Genomic DNA, 23,924 nt, shown 5'->3' with positions numbered 1-23,924 from the left:
GGGAACCTGTGCTCAGGGAAGGGACGTGGGTGCTGTTTCAGTGATGTACACATGTGTGTGCAGCCAAGGATGGGGATTTTCTTCTTCTGGAGATCTTTCTGGGTTCTTATGGAGCTGAAATGATTGCACTGCTCTTGCCCTGAGCAGCAGGCTGTGATGAGGAGCTTGCATTTACCGTTGGGGGTTAAAATCAGGCTTGTTTCTGGTGACTTAGTGCCAAGCAGAGATCTTGGCAGGTAGGAGAGGGGGGCTCAGAGCCTTGGAAGACTTGGGAGCTGTTTTCCACTTGGTATTCACTGCAGCTGGGGCCAAGTGCTCAGGGCAGCCAGCGGTGAGCCCAGAGAAAACTCTCCCACAGCCACGCTGGGATCACCCCATCCCTGTCCCCTTCCCCATCCCATCTTGGGGGCTGAGCTGCAAGGGAAGAGGGCAGCAGCGCAGCTCCCAGCAGCGCAAGTGCTTGTAAATACTCATGCCCGGGCAAAACAAACAAATAATATTAATTGGGGTTTCAATGCCAGACAGCAGCAGATGGCTTAGCAAGGTAGAGGAAGGTGATGTTTAGGGTTTTCAGATAAAGTGGATGAGCCAGGAGCCACCCTTGAAAAAGAGGGAAAAAGGTATTGAAACAGCTGCTGAAAAGAGCTCTCTCTGCACTAGCAATCCCAGCCACAAAGGTTTATTAGTATAAATTAATCTGAAAATTATTTTTCTTCTCTTTTTTTCCCCCTTTCCTCTTCTCTGTTGAAGACCTTTAGTGTTTTTTGCCAAGTAAACTGCACATCAGAAGGTAAAACTGTTGTGTGGGATGGGGTTTTGCACTAATAATAGTATAAAACATATATCTCTGCAAAATGGCTTTGGTAGCAGACTTTTGGTAAGCTCTTCTTATGACAAAGGATTTTTTATCAGGGCCCTGTAAATCATCCCATGCACCAGGTCATGCAGTGGTTGTCACATTTGCCTCGCTCTTCTGTGAACCAGCTATTGCTACTTTTTAATTGCTGCCAGAGCCACTGCTTTCTGCTGGCCCGGTGAGTTGCGTGGAGATAGGGCTGAACCAGGGCTGGAGCTGCCCTCCACCCCACTCATCCTCATGGTCTCACCCCTATGACAATTTGGGGGGCAGAGCTCAAGTTTGGCCGTCATAACTTAGGTCCATGGTCCATGGCTTGGGACCAGCCAGACAATGACAAGTTTTCTTGCTGAAAGATGGTGTGGAAGTGTAGTTCCTCCCCACAAAAAAACCCCAGCATGCTGGAGGAAGAGGTTGGGGGACCCCACCACTCCCTTGGCGGGGTAAGCAGAAGACGTTACCTTTCCTTGAAAATCTGTTATCGATGAAGCAAAACCAAAGCAGGTTGTAGGTGCTCTGGTGGGCTCCCACTCAGGACATCTGCCTGGTGTGTTGGCCATGTGTGGATGGTGACTGTGCAGGGCAGCTGCTCTGGAGCCAGGAAAGCCTCATAACTCCTTGTGTGTAACTTAGAGCATGAGGCTCTGGATGCGGCCCCTCTGTGGCCAACCCACTGGCGCTGACAGCGTTTTCTGCCTTTCTGTTTGCACTGAGGTTTCGCTTCGTTCTCGTGTCCCACAGACTGCCAGGAGCTTCTGCCACTGGAGTCCATGGCGTACACCGTGACTCCCACACCGGCGGGGCCCGTCGGCTCCCAGTACTGTGTCTGCAAAGTCGAGTTGTCCGTCTGCGGCCAAAACCTTCTGGACAGGGATGTCACTTCCAAATCCGACCCGTTCTGCGTCCTCTTCATGGAAGTCAATGGGAAGTGGATGGAGGTAAGTCTGGAATTTGTGTGGATTTCTTCCCCCTGTGGTTTGCCCATGCTGGTGTCTCCTTCTGTGCTCCGCTACAAGGCTGGTCCTCGTTTGTCCCCAAGCAGAGGTGGAAGCTCTTCTGGTCCTCCCGAGGCTGTGTGCGTGGTGCTGGTATGTTAATTATTCTGTTTTGCAACTGGTCCTTTCCCCGTCGGTGCTTTCTGCTTTGTGCTGGGTGCTAGATTTAACTGCAGGTCTCAAAATGCTGACCTCTGGCAAGGCACGTGGCAGGCGTAAAAGGGTCTTGCCACCTTCAAAGTGGTCCCAGCCCCTTCTCAGTCTGTTGGAAGCTGGGGGTGCTTCGGGTTTGGGTGCCTGAAATGCTGATCTCACATGACGTTAGATGTTGTGGGGTCCTACTTGCAACAGGGCGTGTTTCTAGGTGAGTCAAGATAAGCTGGTTCTTGAATCCTGAGCTGGCCTTTGGGTTTTGCTTGAAGAGTGGCTCTTCCTGGGGGCCAGGAATGTGCTGGATGAAGGTCTGGCGGGTCAATCCAGTGGAAAAATGCTATCCAGGGCAGCTCGTGCTCTGAACACCTGCAGCCTCCTTCAAGAAGTATATCAAGGTCAGCAGTCCTGAAGCTGGGCAATTCACGGACTGGTTGTGGAGAGGGCAGGACCATGGGACAGGGAAGGAGACTGTTGGGAGCTGGGTGTGTGGAGGGTTGGATCAGCTCGACTGCAGACAGACAACAACAGGCTGGCAAATCCCGAATGAACTCTTTGCAGACATTGGTCTTTCCTCCTTACCAGAAATCTCATAAATACATGCTTCAACTGCTGTATTTGATACCGGGAGGCCCTGAGAAGAAACTGCAGATGATCTTGTTATTTGCTTGGTTTCAGAAGCCGGCTCCTTACAAATGAGAAAGGTAATTCCTACAGGAAGAGAGGAGGGGAGGGGTCATGACATACATAGTGGGATTGAGTGTACCCTCAGCAAGTTTGCTGATGACACCGAGCTGTGTGGTGCGGTTGACAGGCTGGAGGGAAGGGATGCCATTGAGAGGGACCCTGACAACCTGAAGCAGTGTGCCCGTGCGAATCTCATGAAGTTCAATAAGACCAAGTGCAAGGTCCTGCACATGGGTTGGGGCAATCCCCAGTACCTATACAGACTGGGGGGTGGATGGGTTGAGAACAGCCCTGCAGAGAAGGACTTGGGGATACTGGTGGATGACAAGATGGACATGACCTGACAACGTGCACTTGCAGCCGAGAAAGCCAACCATATCCTGGGCTGCATCAAAAGAAGTGTGGCCAGCAGGTTGAGGGAGGTGATTCTCCCCCTCTACTCTGCTCTGGTGAGACCCCACCTGCAGTACTGCATTCAGTTCTGGGGCCCCCGGCGTAGGAAGGACATGGACCTGTTGGAGCGAGTCCAGAGGAGGGCCGCGAAGACGATCAGAGGGCTGGAGCACCTCTCCTATGAAGACAGGCTGAGAGAGTTGGGGTTGTTCAGCCTGGAGAAAAGGCGGCTCTGGGGAGACCTTATAGCAACCTTCCAGTACCTAAAGGGGGTCTACAAGACAGCTGGAGAGGGACGTTTTTTACAAGGACATGTAGTGATAGGACATGGGGTAATGGCTTTAAATTGAGAGGGTAGATTTAGATTAGATACAAGGAAGAAATTCTTTACTGTGAGAGTGGTGAGGCACTGGAACAGGTTGCCCAGAGAGGTTGTGGATGCCCCATCCCTGGAAGTGTTCAAGGCCAGGTTGGATGGGGCTTTGAGCAATCTGGTCTAGTGGAAGGTGTCCCTGCTCATGGCAGGGGCGTTGGAACTAAATGATCTTTAAGGTCCCTTTCAACCCAAACCAGTCTGTGATCCTATGACTATCCTTCTTGCCTGCTTTGGGTGTCCCTGCCGCACCAGGACATCCCTCTCAGCAGATGTGCGTGGCTGCTCGCAGCCTATGGGCTGTGGGCACTGAGGTTGTGCACAGAGGAGCATGCTGGCACACTTCCGTGGCTGGGGGGGGCGTATTTTTATTTTCCTTGTATGTGCTAACGAGCTGAGAGCTGCATTCATTTCCTCTGCCTGCCTGCCCACTCCAACACAAGCTGACTGCAGAGCAAGACTGTGCTGATAAAAGGCTCTTTAAGGACAGGAGGACTTGCCGTGGCTGTGCCATCCCTGGCAGTGGGTGAACACAGGATAAATCCGTCCCCTCCGAGAGGCAGACAGCACACAAGGAGCCCTTGTGTGTTGTTCCCAGCCCTCTGCTTCAGCGGGATGAGGCTGCTGCTAACCAGGCTAATGGAGCGTGAGGCAACTGACCCTCAGTAGCTGTCCGAATTATTTCATAGCATAAGTAAAATGTTGGCTTGATCCCAAAAGCTTGCTTCCCAGCATACCCACCAACTGGATGTGTATTCCTTTGAAAATCCCCCTCCTGCAGGGAAGGGGCACAGGGGTATGCCATGCCAGGGACCGGGTGAGTGCATGCTGCCTGCACCACGGTTCATCCAGAGGTGCCCAAATTGGCTTTGAGCAGCATGACCGTGGTCATCACCTGCAGTGCTGCTGCAACAGCAAGAGGTCTCACTTGGGTGGGTATCCCAGGCAGATGTACATCTCAGGCTGGTTTTGCAGTCAGGGTGTGCGCAAAGTGGACCGGGGACTCCTAAGGATGGTTTTCGTGGTGCTTTATTGACTGTTCAGCACCTCAACGTGGAGAAGCTATAGTTGTCATCTCCTTCTGTGGCAGTCTGAGTTGGGCAAGGTGCCGTCTGTGATAAAATCGGTGTCATGAATCCAAACTCCAGAGTCTATACACGAGCATTTAGCTCTGTGCCTAACAAAAACCTTTTGGCTACAGGGGGAAAGACTCTGAGCTAAAATGCCTGAAGAAAAAAATGGGGATTTCATTTTATAACTGCAGTTGTAGATAGTGTAAGACCTCTTTTCAGTTGGTCTGGGAGGGAGCAGGTAAGCAGGGCATGGGGGGTGTGATGGATGGATAGAGGCACCTGTGTTGGATGCAGCAGAAAATGAGCAGCCGAAGGGCATTAAATCATGTAAGCCAAACAAAAATTGTCCCAATTCCTGGGAAATTAGGTGGTCTTGTTTTTCGGATACTTGGACTAGTTGGGCAGGCTTTGAGCGCTTGGGCAAGGAGCTGGTGAATCAATGGGCATCACCTAAGGTGTCCTGCCGCTGATCTTGCTGTCAGCGGGGAGGGTGTTAGGGGCAAAGCTCACCTTACCATGGTCTGCAGTTAACTTTGCTCAGCAGCCTGGATGAGACTAATGAGCTTTCCAGCCTTGATAGGTGTCATCTGTCTGACCTGATTGTACTTTTCAGGAATTTCTCTTTCTGTCAGTAATGTCTCAGTCCAGCAGTTTTGATTCCAAAGTTTCTTTTACAATACAAATGTGTGGTGGTTTTATTTTTTTCTTTTCCTCTGCTATTTTTAGCTTCTTTTTAATTGGCACGGTAGGCACTGGACGTCAGCCTTGAATGGCAGATTGCTCGGCGCTCCACTGCTGTGGTTTCAGTAGAGGTTAGCGTGTTGCACGAGCTGGCACGTGGTCTGGTGTGCTCGCATGCCACGGAGCTGGCCCTGGTCAACCGGCACGCCGGGGGCACAGCTGGGACCGAGACTCTCCCACACCCACGGGCAGCAGTAGCAGTGCATGGGTTTGGGCTGTGGCTGGGTGCCGGGGAGGGCCGGGAGAGGTGGGCTCACCCACGAGAGCCTCACTGGGTGGGACACTTGGTGGACCCTTGGCAGCTCATGCCACCATAGTTCAGAGCTACCTGGGGGTGCCTGCATTGTCCTGCATGGATTTTGGCCGCACAGATGTGTCCCTTGCCCTAAGATGAACCTCTATCCCGTCTGAAAGCGGTGGCCTTAATAACACAGCTGAAACAGGGGATGGATGGGGACAGCAGCAGTTCAGTGGCATGAAACCATCCCACCACATTGCCCCTGCATCCTCCGCATGGGGTTAGCGACACGTCCCGGCTGTTGGTTTAGGAGGTGGGTCCTCTCCTCCAGGACCAGCCCCAGCTGCGGTGGTGCCAGCGTCTGAGCTGGGCGGTGGGGCTGCAACATTGCCTGATGCTGACAGAAAGATTTCTGCTTGCTGTTCTTTCTAGCTGTCACATTTGTTCCCAAATACAATTATTTTGTCTGAGCTTAATAGGAATTAAAAAATCTTTGTGAATCAGCCTTGGAGGGGGTGGGGGAGGGAGGGACAGTAAACCACAGGCTGAGTAGTGACATGAAGATGGGTCATGTTTAAATGTTCTGCCCGATGACATCATCTCGCAGGAGCCATGAAAGACCTGGCCTGTGATGCCGGGAGCAGGGACACATGACTCAGCCATGCTGCTGTTTTTGTGCTGCTCTGAGTCATCTGGCTGGCCCCACATCTTCAGCATGAGCTTTCCTTGGCACTTAGGAGAGCATCTCCCAGTGTTGGAGCATCAAGCATCTCCACGTGCTGGGATGCTTGAAGGTCTCTAGCCAACCTCCCTTTGGATGCTGGAGGACTCTCTGGCTGCGTTCCTTGAACACAAGGGCTGTCACTGGAGATGATTTCCCAGTTTCGTGCTTGATTTGTAGAATCAAGACTCTTATCCAAACAGATATCTTTAATTAGCCTGGTTGCATCTTAAAAACCCTTGTGCTTTTCTGCTCTTGGGTGGCAAAGCCACCTCTGCTCTTTACAGGGAACACAGACCTGTAGGCGTTGGGGGCAAAGGGCAAGGCAGGAGCTGATGGCATGCTTGTCTCCTGGGGGGTGGTGGTGTGAAGAGGCCTTGTACATGATGGTCACTGGCAAGGTGACTGGTCACCCCATCAAACCAAAGACCAAACCATGTGCAGCAATCAGCTGGGGCTTGCGATTTTGTTGTGCTTCACACTGACAATAGGCAGGTGATTAAACACTCAGTTTAATCTGGGTATTGAAGGAAGCCACATCACTCCAAAGGGTTGGCTCAAGACATGTTGGCTGGGTTTTTCTTCTCCTTCCCTGGGCCACCCCTTCCAGGGCGAAGTTGGAGATGGGACCTCAAGTTATCTCCTTCAAATTGGTGCCTGGGAGTGAGAAGACTAGTTTCCCTTGGTCCCCGGCTTCCCAGTAGTTCAGAGAACATGGAAGGAGCTAAAATCCATCTCTGTTGCCTGTGCAGTCTCGTCTTCTAGGCTTGAAAGGGGATTTGCGTGTGTTGTGCTGCTGAAATAAGGCAGAGCTTGTGGATGCCCACTGCTCCTGGTCGACTGCATATCTGAGCAGATGTTTGGCATCCTTCGGTATGGGATGGCAGCAGAGAGGGAGGATCTGCATGAAGCTGCATGGCCCTGGCCAGCGCTCAGCCCACTGGTGTTGATGTGTTTGATTCCCTGGAGTGCAGCAGGTGGCTATTCTGGGAACACAGCATTTACTTTAGTCGTTTCTTGGCAATTAAGACAGACTAAGCGACCAACTTCAAAAAACACTGAGATAGTTGGTATATATAGCAAACTCACCACATTTCCACTCAGTCCCTCCAAAACCTGCCTGCAGGGCTGAGTGAGTTTCTTTGGGACTAAGGTATGTGTTTGCTTTTTTTTTTTTTTCCTTCTCTTTTTTTGGAGCTTTTTTATGCTCTGCCATACTTATTCTTGGGTCTGCAGCTCTGGCAGACGCCCCTCCATCCCGCAGCCTTGTGCTGCCCGGGGATGACAGTGCAGGAGCTGCTTTCCACAGAGGTCTTGCCCTGGGACCCAGGATGTGCACCTCAGCCTTGCCCGAGACCGGGTGTCCCAGCTGCGAGACCAGGTGGGATGGGACCATGCTGGCTGGGACCATGGCATGGCTGGAAGCTCCGTGTTGTCCTGCAGGCAGATGGGATGGTCTTTCCAGGCACCGAGGGCAGGAGCTTTTGATAAAGTCACACTGGCAAGTGCGTGCCTTTCTTTCTCTTTTAATAGTCCCTGTTACTATATCCTGGGATGATGGGGTGATGTGGCAAAAGGCTGATGCTGCCAGCCTCTCTGCCAGCTCTGGTTGGCCTGTGGCTGTTCCAGCTCGGATGCTTGGAGCCATCGATTCTTCTCACAGGGCTGCCTGGGCTGTGCCACAGAATGCCCTTTGCCAAACTGGCTGGCTTCTCTTTTTTCCTTAGGATATCAATAGCTGCTCTCCTGACAAAGCTCCTACTTGTTTTTTTTTCTTGCTGGAGGGTTTTCCCCCAGGCTGTGGGTGTTTGTTTCTTGTTCAGCACTCAGGCTGTGCCGCCAGTATCCTTTCTGCCCATTTTAGCTTCATAAGGGTATGTTGCATGTTGGGCTCCAAACTTGCCCTTTCCTGGTGCCTCTTGGGATGGAGGATGGTCTGGTAGGGATGATGGGTCCTGACATTAGAGTTCAGACCCTCCTTGGTCATTGACTTCCAGAAGTAAATATATCAGCTTTTCTCAGCCTCAGTTTCCCAGTTTGGCTTAAATTGTGGGTTGCTGTCTCTGTGTAAGTCCATGTCAGGAGTCTGGCTGATGCTGCCATTCTCCCAGCCCTCCTGCAGTCTGAGTTACGGGGTCTAGGACCAAAGGTCCATTACCGGATCCCAGAGATCCTGGGATCTCTGGTGTGGCTGTCCCTGGGATATTTCTTTTTTGGCTCACGCAAGGCTTTCTGTCCGCCTGTGCCATGCTGCATCATAAACCCACACTTCCACTGGCTGCCTGCCAAGTTTCCTCTGCTCTTATCACTGCTCTTGGCTGCGGGATGCTGCAGACCGCCGTGGTGCTTCCCCTCCGACAGCGGGTTCCCCACGCGCCTTCCAGTTTTCATCATCCTCTGTGCGCTTGCCCTTCCAAGCCATCGGAGAAGTCATTTCTTCCACCCTGCTTGCAATAGCTCAGGATGACAAAGTCTATTCAAGTCTTGTCTTCTGGGTCCTTCCAGCCTCTTGTTCCTCCTAACACTTGATGAAATCTATGAAAAATAGCCTGCGGTGATGTTTTTTTTCTCTTTTTTTTCCATGGAAGGCCAAGAAAGAAGAAACCACATGAATGTTTTGCTTTGAGGTGTAGAGGGAAATGCTAGAGGGTTGCTGTTCTGGCTTGTGACACTTTTTCTTGTTTTGCTTGTCCTTGCTGTTAGCTGCACAGCCTGAAAGAAGCAAGTTTGGCATTACAGCTGTGAGGGTGTGGTTGAGGATCAGAGGTGTGTGAGAGCTTCAGCTCCTGGGAGAACAGGGTTTAGGAGCAAATGGAATGGCTCTGGCTTCAATGAGCCTTGAGTCCATGCTGAGCCTTGGCTGGGTGGGGGCTCCTGTCCTGGCTGTTGGCTGGGGTAAGCTTGTACAGCCCCGTCCTTGGGGATGCAGCTCTCTGCATGAAGTATCGTTACTTGTTTAGATGGATCCCACCTCATATACACTGAGTATTATGGCCTGCATTTAGAGATAGCTCTGCTGAATGCCTGCTGTGCTCACTCTCTGATGGTCACTGCAGGGTTTCTGGGTGGCTCTGGCTGAAGTCAGAGAAGAGACATGGCAGTGACAAAGATGCAAGATGCACGTACCTAAATGCCTCTTCTTTTTTTTCTTTGCAGCTTGACAGGACAGAGACAGCTGTGAACAACCTCAACCCAGCTTTTGCCAAGAAGTTCATCATTGACTACCACTTTGAAGAAGTGCAGAAGCTCAAGTTTGCCCTGTTTGACCAGGACAAGTCAAGCATGCAGCTGTATGAGCATGACTTCCTGGGTGAATTCTCCTGCACGCTGGGCATGGTGAGTCTCTGAGGTCCCTGCAGCTCGCTGTCCTCCAGCAAAGGGACCCCAAATCATGTCAGCCACAGGGACGTGGGGGGATTATTGCTGCTACGCTTATCTACTGTAAAGTTTTCTGGGTCCTTCCTGGCAAAACTAATTCAATTTGCTTGTCACGCTTCAACTGTTGAGGTTGAACTGTTCCACGTTAGGGCTGTTGGCTACTTGCTCAAGTCTGAGCTGGTCATAGTGTGGGCTTCTGCTGGTGCCTGCAGAGAGACATCAGCTGGAAGCTTTTGGAGGTACCTGTATCTTGCCATGGGCTATAGTAAGAGCCCTGATGACCGTCTTGGATTTGGACTTGGGAAACTTCCAGATGTTTAAAGTTAGGATGCATTGAGTCTACCTTTCTATCTCAGTTTTGGTTTTGGATTTGGGGTGGTTTTTTTTTTGAAAGCTTTGTCCGTTGCTGTTGTGTAGCAAATCCTCTCTCTTACTTTAGTGTGTTGGTGCAGGAATGTGTCTTCTGCTCTTCCTGTGGAAAAGCTTTCAGAGGACAATGCGATTTATAAGCCTTTGGAAGGTCTTTGTATTCATGAGCCCAGACCCTGTTAGAAGTTGGCAGCTACATTCTCCAAATGTCTTTATCTTCTGAGTTTGCTCTGACTCAGAGGCAGGGAATGAGGGGGATTTTTTCCATTCTTTTGCAGCATCTGGCTGCTCAGGGCTGCTGTGGTACCTGGCACAAGCACAGGGGCTGGGAGAAACTGTCTCTGTTGTGCTTGGTGCTGGGAACATGGGGGAAGCAGACACTGTAATAGGTGGGTCAGCACGGACAGCCAGCCCAAGGTGTTCAGGGAGGTGTTCGTGAATGCAATCGCTTTATTATACAGACTGCAATATGGCACTGCACATGGCAAGTGGGGCAAGTGACGTCACCATTGCTAGCTCAAGAGCTTGATGTGGTAGAGGAGCACTGACATTTACAGAGTTTGAGGTTTAACATCTGGGTTTTTGGAAGTGCTCTGTGATGACCTAATTCTGCTCCTGCAGAAGTTAAGAGACAGTGCAGGCAAAAGCCTGGGCCGGTGTTCAGTGATTTAGACCAAACCCATCCTTCACCGTTAGTTCTGATGTTGCTGAAACGCAGCCACCTCTGGTGTGGGGCAGTTCAGCAGTGCTCCTTGTGAAGGTCATGGTCTTGGTGGAAGCTGCAAGCAGTGAATTTATGGACACAAGGAAACAGAGCTGAAACCTCACTGTTCCTAAATGTGGCTCTGCAGAAGTCCAGGGCTCTGCAGACTCATGCCAGAGAGGAACATTATCCATATGCGCTGGGGAGGAAGGTGGAAGAGTCTGACCTATCTCCTCCTGCTTGTTGGGTCTCCCAGACGAGCCCAACCCTTTCTGGTACTTTGAAAGGTGATTAGCTCAGAGCATGAGACTGGACAGGCCATCCTGTGGTTGTGGTAATGGTGGGGACAGACAGCTGTTGGCAGGTCTCACATCCAAGGTGCTTGCTCAGAACAGTTGATGGTTTAGCCATGGTCACTGACGGGCATGGCATAACTGTCTACTGTGTCTTTAGGCACAGCTGGTGGTCTTAGTCCATCAGAAGAAAAGAGAGCTCTGAACTTCTGTAATGTCATGCAAGTATTTACACTCAGCAGAAGAGAACCTGGCTTATGTGTGTGCCCAGTTTTTGATGAGTTTTTGCAGCGGGTCCCATGTGGGCTTCTTGGTGACCTTTAGTCCACAACGAGACACCAGCTTGGAATGGAGGCATCTTCTCATTGTCCCTTTTTTCCTGAAATTCTGTTAGCCTCCTCTCCCTGTGGCCAGGATGGGCTTGCAGCACAGCCCGGTTGTGGGGCAGAGGTGGAGTGGAGGGGTAGCATGTGCGCAAGGGTGCCTGGTGAGGAGAGGGGTGAAACAGGGAAGACGCGTGTTTGTGGGTTCAGCGACCCTGCTGTGGGTTTTCTGATGGGTTGGATTTTGTCTGGTGAGATGTTTTCATAAGCCTGCCTGGTTTTGAGGCATGAGCAGCTCTTAGAAGGGAAGGAGAGCAGCCATGGGCAGCAAAAACTGCACAGCGAGCATTTGACTTTTCAATTTTGAGTTTGCATCGGAGCTCTGTCAGATTAACCAGATTGTTTTATTGCAGCTAATTACGTCTGTGGTAAGATTTCAAAGGACGGTTGGATCATTCATGGGCCTGTAATGACCTCTGCGGCCAAATGAAATGTAACAGGGATCAAATTGCAGGCTGGAGGGTGTCTGTGGTTTCTACTAGCCAGGGTTGTGAGGAGATTTCGCCTCCCTGTACACAGTGTGGCACAAACACCTAGTTATGCTGGCTGGTGATTCCTATGGCTTTATGGATCAAAGGCACCAGCACATGGCTGGCTAGCCACAATGGGAAAGGGTTTTTGCCTTGAAATTACAAGAATCATAAAATCATAGAATGGTTTGGGTTGGAAGGGACCTTTAAAGGTCACCTAGTCCAACCCCCCCTGCCATGAGCAGGGACATCTTCAACTTGATCAGGTTGCTCAGAGCCCCATCCAACCTGACCTGGAATGTTTCCAGGGATGAGGCATCTCCCACCTCTCTGGGCAACCTGTCCCAGTGCCTCACCACCCTCATCGTAAAAAATTTCTTCCTTATATGTAGTCTGAATCTACCCTCCTTTAGTTTAAAACCATTAACCCTTGTCCTATCGCAACAGGCCCTACTAAAAAGTCTGTCCCCATCTTTCTTGTAGCCCCCTTTAAGTATTGAAAGGCCGCAATAAGGTCTCCCCAGAGGGAGAACATTTCTAAGGAGCAATGGGAGGAATCCAAGCATGGCTGGGTCACCTGCATGGCAGGAGCAACAAGTTAAGCCATTTCATTACATGTTTTTTTTAATTGTTATTATTTTCTGGCTGTGTGACGTAGGACCAAAGGTGGAGGCAGAGGGATGGATGGGACTGCACTTTTTAAAGTGCAACCCCTCGATCTCGAAGGGGTCCCCGCTAGGTATGGGAGCAAACACAAATAGTTCCAGCAGGTTGGTGGACCCCCATGTGGGGGTCTGCACCTCGTGGGGAAAACTTATGGGATCCCCAGATCTGAAGGTGACCAAAACTCAGTGAGCTGGGAAAAATCTTAAGGGGTTTAATTCTGCTCCCAGATCATCCTGTCTGGCCTCTTACAAGCCAAAAGTGAAGGGGAGAACATGCCTTTGGGGCGTGCTGACCCCCGTGCCTTGCTTAGCAGCAGCTGTGCAGGGGGTCCAGAACGATGCTGGGGGAGACCATCCAGCTTGTAACCAGGATTCACCCATGGAAACGTGACCTGAAAGCAAGTTACTGGCAGGGGTCATGTTAGAATTATTTAAAATGGGGTTTGAGTTCTGATTTTGCTGGAAACGAATAACAGTCCTTCAGCTGTGTGAGGTCCCACTGACCTGCTCCACCCAAAGAGCTGGTCCCTGGGTTCAATGGGAGGTGATGCTTCAGGTTCTTGCGCCATCGCTGCCCTGCACTGTTCAGCTGCTGCCCCACACCCCATGGACTTGGGTGGCAGTGGTGATATTCACAGTAGCATGGTCATCCCTGAGTATGTCTGTCTTCTACTGTTGTGAATGCTTAATCTGAATTAACTAACATGAGCAATGATCAGTTGCTTATGAGTCTGCTTTTGATCACTTGTCCAATCATGACTTTATTTTCTTTGGCTTCTCTAGATCGTCTCCAGCAAGAAAATAACAAGGACCCTCCTTCTGGGGAATGGCAAGCCGGCTGGAAAAGGGATGATAACGGTACGGTTACTCCTTTATGTTACCTCCTGAGTGTGTAAAGGCGGATAATAACCTGGGGGTGATGGAGGACACTCACCTGGGGTCCAGGAGACTGGTCTTTCTCTCATGAACATTCTTCCGTTTATCTCTCATTTTCCTGCCCACTTTGGTCTGTTTGGAGCACAGTTTATTTGGGGCAGGGACCATCTTGCCCAGTGTCTGCTTGGTGTCCAGCGCTGTGAGTCTTCAACTTCTGCTTTGGTCTCTGAAATAAGAAAAACCTCAATCTGGAGAAGTACAAAGTAAATCTATGCTGCTGTTATTTGTTATCTGGTACAACACGCCTGCTCAGCCCTCCCTGAAGCAGCGGGAGGTAAAAGGGCTGATGCCTTTGCCAGTGATGGCTGGTTTTGTTTGTAGGAAGAGGATGGGAGCTGTGCCGTAGCAACAACTCTCATAGCAACAGCCGCTGCTCCCGATGCAGACCCCTTCGGGCAGTGGCCTTCCCACTGCAGATCTATTTAGTGATGGATTTTTTTAAAAAGAAAAGACTAAATTTAGGTGCGTTTCTCTCCTGCCACATTTCCCATCCTTTTTGGATCTCTTCTGTGTTAAGCATTTTGTGAGATGCATAAACAGGCAGCAAAGGTGTGGAAGAAAAGGCCAACAAGGAGTTAAACCTCCATCAGGTTTGAAAGCACTGGAAGTGTTTAAGAGCAGTTTAAGAGTCTAGGACCTGGCCACTGCAAGGGCATCTCCATCGCTGTTTGCTCTAGAGGCTGGGAAGGTGCTGCCAGCTTTTCTCCCCTAATTGCTGCAGTTAGTCTTTAAACACCAGAGGAAAAGCCACAGTGAAGTTTGCAAGTGGTGCCTGATGCCACGTTCCATCCCCAGGGAGCAGGCTCTCATCACCCCATCCGACGCTTGAATGGGAAGAGCTGGACCAGATGAAAAGTTTCCAGTCAAGTTCAAAGGTTACACACTTTAAAAAAAGCAATGTCCCAATCTGTCACTATTGTGTCATTAAAAATCAAAGGGTCTGAGACATCTGCTTCATTTTGTACCGTTGATGTGATTTTCTGATCTGGGTTTTTTTTGCCCTGGCTTGGACTAGGTGATGACAACAGGGTCATGTGCGGTGGGCACCTTTCCCCCCTGCTTGGCACGGCGCTGGAGCACAGGATATGGACACCATTGGAGAAGGAGGCTTCAGCTTTGAACTCACACACATAAAACATTGAGTTTGGAGCCAAAGCCTGCCTTCCTCACCCCCATCCCCTTCAATTTTGCCCAATTATCCATTTTCTTAACTGAGATGCCACAAGGGTGAATGCAAGGGAAGAACCTTGGCTGGATGGACAGGATTGAGTGGGGGCCTCTAGGTTTGAAGAGATGGGGAAAATCCCAAAGCAAGCCACAGTGTTTGTAGAAATCAATCCCAAGATCTTGCTGTACACCTCTGCCAGACACAGCGGTGAGGATGTTGTTGTCCATGCTGGCCAAGAGAAGACGCCACCAGCAGCCTGTGGTAGTGTGGCACAAGGACATACCTGGCTTGTCTGCACAGTCTGGCTTTTACCTAGCCTCCAGTGAGCCCTAAAATGCTGGACATCAACTGGACGTGCTTTTGTGGGGATCAGCAAAGGGCAAATTTCATCCTCTTCCCTGCACTAGTTTTGTTGACCATGCATACCCACCGAGGACTAGGTGGGAGAGAAAACCAATGACATGGCTTTGCGATAGGGAACTTCTGACTTCATGGCTCTACAGGACAGAGGGAAAATTGGTTTTCGCATGTGGTGAATGGATCCTCTGTGGACCAAAGAGCGGTGTCCTCCATGGAAAGGCTGGGAAGTTCCTGGGGAGCTGCAACTCATCCCCTCGGCCAGCTGCCTGGGCAGATTCAAAAGCTGCATCTCTGCCTCCTTGTCTCTGCAAACTCCCCAGCTCTCCTAAGTGCCAATAGCCCTCTGATTGCTTCTTCTGCAGAAAATTGTTCCCTTGATTTCTGCAAGTTTTTCTAAAAGCCTTGCTGTAATTACACTGTATATCTCCAGTGAAGGACAGCCTCCTTGCGAGACCCGGCAAACAGCCACGCTTGGGAGCACCGTGCATGAGGAAGATGTCCACGCTGTGCTCCTGGCCATGCCGGTGCCGGCTCCTGCCTGGGGAGGACACTGCAGCTGGAGCTGGTGATGCCAGGGGATGGCTCAGCCCGCCCCAGGGAGCGGAGGAGGGAGAGGTGCGGAACAGATGCTTGGGCAGGACACAGCCTTGAGGAAAAAAAATACAAGTGTTTCAGAAAAAGGCTGGTAACAGAAGTGAATAAATGTGTTTTTTTTGTTATAAACATTCCCTTTCTTAAAATACCAAAAGACTCATTAGACCATGTTCCAGACAAAACCGGCCCACTAGTGGTTGGCAGCTGAAGCCCTTCTGGAGCGTATGTGAATAAAGTTTCTTAAACTGAAGAAATCCGGGCTGCACTCCTGCCTGCTGTAGCTCCTCAGGAGCAAGAGTGGAGTTTTCATCCTTGGGGCCGTCCTGTTGGGTGATTGTGCAGAGATGTGGCTTGAGTCCTTGGTGCCGCTGGCATCTCCCCCAAGGGATGGGGCAGCTGCTTTTTGCCGTGCCTGGCCTCGGACACGGAGGACAAGATGGCACATCTTGCTGACAAGGGTTTTTATGGCTCCTGGTTCCTCTTGGCTTGGTCCTTGGAGGCTTCGCCAGGTCCCGGTGTGTGAAAAGCCACCTGAGACCAGCTCAGGTGTGACACCCAAGAAAGGGGATGCGTTTGTTCCCAGAACTTTGTTTTAGATCTGATGGCACGAGGGAAGGAGACTGCTCGGGGTGTGCTGGCACCTCATTCTCCCTTTGGGTTGTCCCTTCAAAAGGTTAAATCGTACCTGTTGACTCCCAGCCCTGCAAATGAATGTGTTTCATGGGGACCCAGCCCCAGTGATGAGGCTGTGGAGGCTGGTGGATGTCACAGGGGCTCCAGCTGCAGTACCAGCATCGTAGCTGGTAGCCTTCTAAAAAACCATATCCTGTTTTGGTTTAAAGCTGGTATGTCAGTACCTCAGCGCAGGGTAAATGGCAATAGCCATCCAGGGGAAGTTTGGGCTTTTTGTCCATCCTTCTCCATTCCAGAGAGAAGCTGGGAAGTAGGCTTTGGTCCCAAATTGATCTGCAAAGTTAAATCAGCTTAACTCCTCAACAGTGAAATACTGTGGGCATTAGATCATCCAGTCTCTTAGCTGGGAAATGGGTTTTGCAGGAGTTGTGCAGGTATCTTCAGAGTGCACATCCTCGGCATCTGCCTTCTCCTCTGGCTTGGTGTTCACTTTCTTTTCATGCTGAAAATGAATACAGCATTCCCTTGCCTTTCAGATAGCTGCCCAAGAGCTCTCGGATAACAGGGTGATTACTCTGAGCATGGCTGGCAGAAAACTGGATAAAAAGGTGAGTGGTATTGTGTCTGGGGGATGCCATGTTAAAATTCTGTCCTTTGTAGTCTAAAGGATCTAAAGGAAGCTCTGCTTTTGGGTATAGCAGTGACAGAAAATAGTTCTACTGGAGAAAGCACTAGGGTGAGACTGGAGGGGTTCAAGTCCTGGTGGTGCCACTGGCTGCTGGGTATGCCCGTGCCTCAGTTTCCCTATTGTCACAGCATTGCTTTCTTCATCACACGCATTGAGATGGAAAGATTACGTGTGGCACAGGATCTGCATACCAGCATCTTTTAAAGACAGCAGATTTACTATTTCGGTTGCTGTCATTTGGAAATGTCTCCTGATGGAGCTGGCAGTTTTGATGTCCCTTGAACCCATAGCTCAGAAGTGCTGAGAGCTCCTAGCTTGTCGCCTTCAGCCCCCCTGGAAATGGAGTGAACATCTGCTTGTATATCAAACAGTAGGGCCCGTCTTTTCCGAGGAAGAAGTGTTGAGCTCACAGAGGCAGATAATGCATGAGTTTTGCTTTGGATATGAGATGTGGGAAACCGTGAGCCTTTCCGAACAAAGCCATCTGACCTTATTTACCAGGCAACCAGAGCTATTCCTCTTAAACCAGTGCTGTTGCTAAGCGATCGATGGGAATATTATTTTTCCCTTCTTCCTAGTCTCTCCAGAGCTTGCATTATTGGCAGGATGGCCCTCAGTTTTCAAACCAGGGTAAAGCAAGCATCCAGGCAGAAGGGTATTTGCTGGGGCAGAAGACATGATTTGTCCAGTCCTGTTGTCCAAACCGGATGGATGCCTGGTTTATCCAAATGCTTTTCCACCTGTTGGGAACGGCTGTTTTCTCGCCCTCCTGCTTACCCTGCCTAGTGCAAGGAGCCAAATGCCCCTGTTAAGAAATCCCCAAATAACTCCCATTTCATAAATGGGCTGGAAGATGTCCTTGAGCTGGTGGCTTCCTCTGAGACGTGGCCGAGGGTCAACTCCATGCACAGCGGGAGCATGTCAGCAGCAGAACCAGCCTGAAGCTCTCGTACCTTATGTCAGATCAGCTCTTGGGAGAGGTGTTTTAAGAAAAAATATCTTGCAGAAGAGGAGGTATTTTCACCTGGGACCAGCCTTGGTGAACTCGGCCCCAGAGCTGTGTGTGTCACTGCAGCTGTGGGGACGGCAGGAGGGCAGTGATGCTTTGGCATGGCTTGGGGAGAACAAGTGCTGCAAGCCAGGATTGGTGCTGGAAGCTGTGGTTTGGGGAGCTGTGTCTGGTGGAAGTGCCACCTCTGCCCTCCTCGTCCATGATGTGCAAGGACCAGTTTGGTTGATTTAGATTCTTGGACTAGTTTGGAGGTTGATCTGGTCTGCTGAGCTCCTTTGGTTGCTCAGTTTCCATCTCCCGCCAGGCTTGTAGCGGTGAGATGTTTGTGGTTTTGACATTTTAAAATAGCAGCCCACAATCCTGTGGCTTGGAGGCATCTCCCACCCTGCTTTGAATGGAGCAAGGCTGACCGGACTTGCAAACCAGGCTGCTCCGCGTGGGACGGCAGCAGACATCCTTCAAAGCTCCCTGCTGTCATCTGAGCCAGTGCCTCCACCAACCCACGCTGCGTTGGTGCTGATGAAACCACACTGGGTTGCAGGTTAAGCCAGCATAGGCAGGGTCAGGTACCCACCACTGTTTTTTTAATCCATCAGTGCAGCCTGAAAGTGCCAAGTCCAGGCTGTGGATGAGCAGGATCAGAGCTGTGCCATAACTGTAACCCTGCAGAAAGAATGGCTTGGTTTTCTCTCCTACAAACATGGGAAAAAGGGTAGGAGAAAAACAACCTCATCTCACCAGAGAGCATCCCTGCGAGCCTTTATGGTCTGCTTTTTGGGCTGAAGAATTTTGTCTGAAGCAGTTTATAGTTTCTCCAAGCCAAAACACTTTGCAGTGATTTACTTTTCCGGCTGGCTTTGGAAACAGGGTTTGGATAGAAACATTAATGGGTTTTCTGCTGGGGCATCACTAGAGCCTGTGTCTGTCCCAGCTGCCATGTCCCGGGCTGGCTGTGGACTGGGACTCCTGGGGTGTCCATGCTTCCTCCACCTCCACGAGCAGCCCCCTGCATCCCCACTTAGAAGCCCGAAAAGCTCCTGTTCAAGCCCGTAAGAAGTTCCTCCAGCTCTTTGCAGGACTCAGGGACCCACCTCCATCTGGGAGGAAAATGCAGCTGAAATGGCTTGAGTTCTCAGTAAATCATATGGAATATTTTGGGCTTGGTTTCTTGTTAGCCACTTCTTAGTTTTTCTGAATGGGAATGAAGCTCTGCTTAGAAATGCTGGAGTTTCCCTGTGTCAGTGCCACCTGCGCCGCCCTCCTCTCCGGGCTGCGGGTGCCCCCAAGTAGCCCCCATGCTGACACCCAGCAGGGATGTGTGTGTATGTGTACATATTTCTCATAAATCAGCAGCCCTTTATCAGGGGAATATCTGAGGAGATACTGGCAGGAAAGGCAGCACACACTGGCTCAGGGCTGCGTATCTCGGAGGGTGTTACATGATCTCTGTCAACACCAGGGCAGCTTGCTCCTTAAAGATTTCCTCTCCTCATGCTTTACCACTGTGTGTAGGAGGGTGGGTTTTTTTCCTTTCCCTCCCAAGACAATTGTGCACTTCATAATTCTGTTTTTCCTTTGAAGCTTTGGATGTTTTTCCAAGCCCAAACGCAGCTGCCTCCCAGTTGGGGTTGTTTTCCACGGCATCTGCGTCCAGAGAGCTTGCCGGGTGCCGGGCGCCCGCCAGCAAATCCCACCAGCACGCGCCAGGGTGCCGACTCACCCGCCGCATCCATGCCAAAATGTGGTGCGAACGTCGATGGGATTTGCCTGACTAGGACACGGAGAGGTGGCAGGGTGCTGCCCGTGGGTGCTGCCTGTTTGCCGGCGTGCTTGAGCCGGTCTCGTGAGGACATGAGGGTGTCTGCAGGGTTGGCACTGCCGGGGAAAGGAGGTCTCTCTTGGACTGGCTGTCGCTGGTGGCAGAGCACTGTGTAACCCCGTCCTGTTCTTCTCCCCCAGGACCTGTTTGGAAAGTCAGACCCCTTCTTGGAGTTTTATAAACCAGGTGACGATGGGAAATGGATGCTGGTCCACAGAACGGAGGTGAGCGTGACTCTAACCCAAGCTGCTGAGACACCACAATCCCTACCTCAGCTCCTCTTGCCCATCATGGCATTATCTCATCTATCACCCATAAAGCAGGGTGGGATCCAGGGATTTCAAAACAGCACGGCTGCCTTCCCAGGGTCCAGCTGAAGCTGCTGGACTCCAGCAGATGAAGATTTACTGAGGCCAGCAAGGTCTTGAGATCTTTTCTGTGCTAGTCAGTACTGCAGCTTCCAAACAGAAGGAGATGGTCTTTCAACCTGTGTTAACCTCCTGGCTCAGCCTGGGGGTGGGCAGTGCCCTGGACCACTCTCCTTCCACGTGCAGGAGCAGCGGGACGAGCTGCGGCCTGGGGAGATGGTGGTGGGAGATGGTCTGGGGAGACAGTAGTGGGGAAAGGTTAAAACAAGCATTTGCCAGATCCTCAGCTCACCTGGGAGGATGCTCAGGCATCTCCAGATTCAGTGCACAAGCACCCATGTCTAACAGAGCCAGAGTCCCAGCCGAGGAGGCAGAGACCTGTACCAGGGTCCTGGTGGGTATGGTCAGAGGCAGCTGACCCCTCCCTGTCCCTCATTTATACCTTCTGGGATATTTTGATCTGAGCTCCTTTCTGGTCATGTTCTCAAGCTGCTAAAGGCAGTGACATTATGGATAAGAGGCACAGCATGGGCAGGGAGAAGCTCGCCCGCAGGGGCATTTGCTGGGAGAGGCGGAAGCCTGGCTTCTGCTTTAGCACCAGGCTAATAAGTACTTTTCAATGGCTCTTTTTTCCCCCTTCTCAAAGCTTGTTTTAAGGCCTTTTTGCGGGGGGGGGGGGGGGGGGGGGGGGCAGATGTAGTGCCTGGCAGCTGGCAGAAAGAGGAGGGGGCGATCACTGCAGGGGGGCTCACAGCAGCCTCCTTGTTGGAAGAAGAGTGTTCCATCACACCCCACCTCCCACCCCTCTTTTTCCTGTCCCCATCTCACCCTTCCTCTTTCTCTTGTCCCCTCAAGGCTTGGTTGAGGACCCCATTGTCCCACCGCAGCAACTTGCTGTAACAAAACACAGCATGAACTCACGTGGAAGGAGAGGGGTGGTATTTATTTACAAAGTCTCTCTGTACGTTGGTTTTTCCCACTGCTGTGCAAAGCCCACGAGGATTTCCTTCACGCACACACCCATGTGCACACAAGCACCAGGACGAGTGTGCCCTGTGGTACCCATACAGGCTGTCCTTTTAACCCTAGCTCTGCTGTTTATTTTTCAGTGCTTTCCCACACATGTTTCCATGCATATTGAATTCATACTAACCTTATTATTTCTCTTGTATTTCTGCGGGAGCAGGTTGGGACCTTGTTTGGTTGTTTCCTCCTGGTTTAGTGCGGGTAGCTGGGCTTTGACTCACTGAGACGTATTTCTTGGACATGGGGATTTTGAGTGACCTCCAGCCCTTCCTCCTGGAAGAGGCATGGCAATTGGGATCTCTATCAGCAGGTCAGGTTTATGGGGAGCAGATGTATATACTGATTTTTCCTCTGGGTTGCTGCCTGGTTCCTCCACTGTCCTGTCTTGCTGGATAAGGGTCTAGCCAGGTTTTCTTTCAAGTAATGGGTGCTCCAACAGCCTCCTCCCTCCCAGCCCCAAATGTATCCCGCTGCCCTCAGAGGAATCCCACACCAGGCAACCATCTTTGTGTTTTAAGGCTGGATATGAAGAAATAAGGTTCCCCATTCTTGCAGCTTTCCGTGCAGGAATAAAACCAGCTTTCAGTCTGATGCTGGCATTTCTCATGCCACCACGGAGGTGTCTGGCAGGGAAGGATTAGTGCGCACGTTACAGCCTGTTATTTAAGCACAAGTGTGAACGCCCAGCTGGGCACCCGGCAATGGAGACGCTGGATCCTTCTCCCACCCACCCTGGGGACCCAGCGGCTGGCAGCGTGTGGGCACCATCTCGGGGTGCGTGGGCTGCCCCTGCTCTTCCCAGCCTTCCGGAGGAGGTGTTTACAAATTCCCCACTAAACTGTGCTCACAGTGTCAGGGTTTCCCCCGGTCTCGTGCAAGAGCCTGCCTGTAAAACAAGACGCCCGTTGCAGGTCCCGCGCAGCTGTTCGCCTGCAGCAGCACCCATGGACCTCTTCCTCGCTGGGCTGTGCTGTTGCTGCTCCGGCTGCAAAGGTCCAAGGTCCTCCACGCCAGATATCCCTACATTTACCCTGCACAGAGAAGTGTTAATTTGCCAGCCGTGTCTGACGACCAATATTCACGTGAATCTCTTTTTGAGCACAACACCTTTGTGAAGGAGGGTCTTCACCTGCCCTGCAGGCACCTCCGATGTACGCAGCATGTGCCTGGAGCCTGCTAGCGTTTGCTTAGGTTTCCACCAAGTGATTGCATTCTCTCAGGAAATGTCAAAAAGCATCAATTATTTCTCCAGCTCAGGCAGCAGATGTTACACAGATGAGGTGAGAGAGCTGGACATGCCTGAAGCTGTTTGGCTTTCCCAGCTGGTTGCAGCATCCCACTGCTCCATCTTCTTGGTGGTCAGACCCCAGATGGATGTAGGCTGCACTGGGGTGCTGGGGGTGGGGGTGGGGGGTAAGCAATGAATAGGGTGCAAGCAATGGGATGCAGAGGGCATAAATAGTAGCTGCTGGCCTTGAACTGGTGGGGTAAGTGGTTGTGCCCATGCTCTGGGCATGGTTGTGCCCATGCTGCCCAGTCTGCTGCAGCTGTTTTCTCAAGCAGGTTTATTTAATTGCCCCCGGAGGTGGATAAATCACCCAACGTAATGCAAATGAATGTGTTGTAACTCACACGTGCTACAGTCTGAGAAGGGGGAGCCGCTGTGTCTAAGTTAAGGAGGCAGAAGAGGGCTGAGATGGGGCTTTCTGCAGCTTGCCTGGCCTGCCTCACTGAGAACATGCTCTTGGAGACGTGTCTCTGCTTTGTGCCAATCTCCCCCTGCAGATGTGCCCGTTGTAACGGCACCCTCTGCTCCCATCCCGCAGGTGATCAAGTACACACTGGACCCCGTCTGGAAGCCATTCACTGTGCCTTTGGTGTCACTGTGCGATGGAGATGTAGAGAAGCTGATAAAGGTAACTGGGGGCCCTTCAGCTTGTACAGTCAGTCTCCGGGATTGATTGTTAAACATCTAAAACCCCACGGCTGGTTTATTAAAAAAAACAACCAAAAAACTAAAGCAGAACCATCCCCCAAAACAGTAAAAAAACCTGTTTGGGGTCTCTAACAGGAGAGGTTGGGAACTTCAGCAAGTCTCCTTGCAGGAGATAGATAGTTACTGTGTCTGAGGCTGGTTTGTGCTCCTTCCACCCTAGGTGATGTGTTATGACTATGACAGTGATGGGGGACACGACTTCATTGGGGAGTTTCAGACCTCGGTGGCCAGGATGTGCGAAGCCCAAGATGCCTTTCCAGTAAGTGCCAACATGCTTTCAGGGAAGAACGAGGAGGGGGCTCCTTGGGGCTGGTGGTGGACTTGGACTGAGACCCTCAACCTGTGCTGAGAAGAAGCCAAGTCCAACCACCTTTCTCCTCCCACCCACACCATGAATGACCCAGGCCACCATTGTAGCTAAAGCATCTGAGCTAGAGAGAGGGCTGAGGCAGTCTTGCCCAAAAAATTGAGTTCTGCTGAGATGTTTGAAGCAGCACTTGTGATTTGGGGCGGCCCTGTAATTTGGGGGGTCAGATGGGGAGGTGTGACATGCTGCTGGGGCTGCATCTGCAGTAAGGGCAGCCTCGTCCTCAGGAGTGTCAGCTTCTGTGCAACTCTACACCATTTTTTTGGCCAAAGGTGTCCCTGTCTTCCCCCCGAAGTGCTGGCCAAAAGCCTTGGTAGATGCCACCTGATCGAAGGCCTGTCGCGAAGACTCCTGGATAAGCAGAGCTTTTCACTGCCATCATCGCTAGGATTACAAAACCAAGACAAGGGCTTGGCTGAGACTTGGGGGTGTGTGAAACACCATGCATGGTACAATGAGAAAAATTTCC

General features: G+C 51.2%; 1 protein-coding gene across 9 annotated transcripts in view; it reads left to right on the top strand.

Moving 5' to 3' along the window:
* CPNE2 (copine 2) overlaps positions 1-23,924 on the top strand; it is a 55,852-nt gene that overhangs the window by 13,469 nt on the left and 18,459 nt on the right. For 4 of the 9 annotated variants that reach the window (XM_041125858.1, XM_041125857.1, XM_041125859.1 and 1 more), the window contains exons 2-9: positions 1,598-1,794; positions 1,873-1,944; positions 9,384-9,563; positions 13,272-13,346; positions 16,716-16,787; positions 19,839-19,922; positions 22,919-23,008; positions 23,249-23,347. In XM_041125858.1, the coding sequence (XP_040981792.1) occupies positions 1,627-1,794; positions 1,873-1,944; positions 9,384-9,563; positions 13,272-13,346; positions 16,716-16,787; positions 19,839-19,922; positions 22,919-23,008; positions 23,249-23,347 (840 nt within the window). In that variant the 5' untranslated portion in view covers positions 1,598-1,626. Of the gene's footprint in view, positions 1-1,597; positions 1,795-1,872; positions 1,945-2,586; positions 2,706-8,810; positions 9,122-9,383; positions 9,564-13,271; positions 13,347-16,715; positions 16,788-19,838; positions 19,923-22,918; positions 23,009-23,248; positions 23,348-23,924 lie in introns of those variants that run through there. The other 5 variants (XM_030025150.1, XM_030025152.2, XM_041125856.1 and 2 more) reach the window with 3 other exon arrangements.

The sequence above is a fragment of the Aquila chrysaetos genome, chromosome 9 (genome assembly GCF_900496995.4).
Source record: "Aquila chrysaetos chrysaetos chromosome 9, bAquChr1.4, whole genome shotgun sequence".
NCBI classification, from domain to species: Eukaryota; Metazoa; Chordata; class Aves; order Accipitriformes; family Accipitridae; genus Aquila; species Aquila chrysaetos.
Note: the sequence above shows the minus strand (reverse complement) of the source record. Positions and strands in the feature narration are given on the sequence as shown.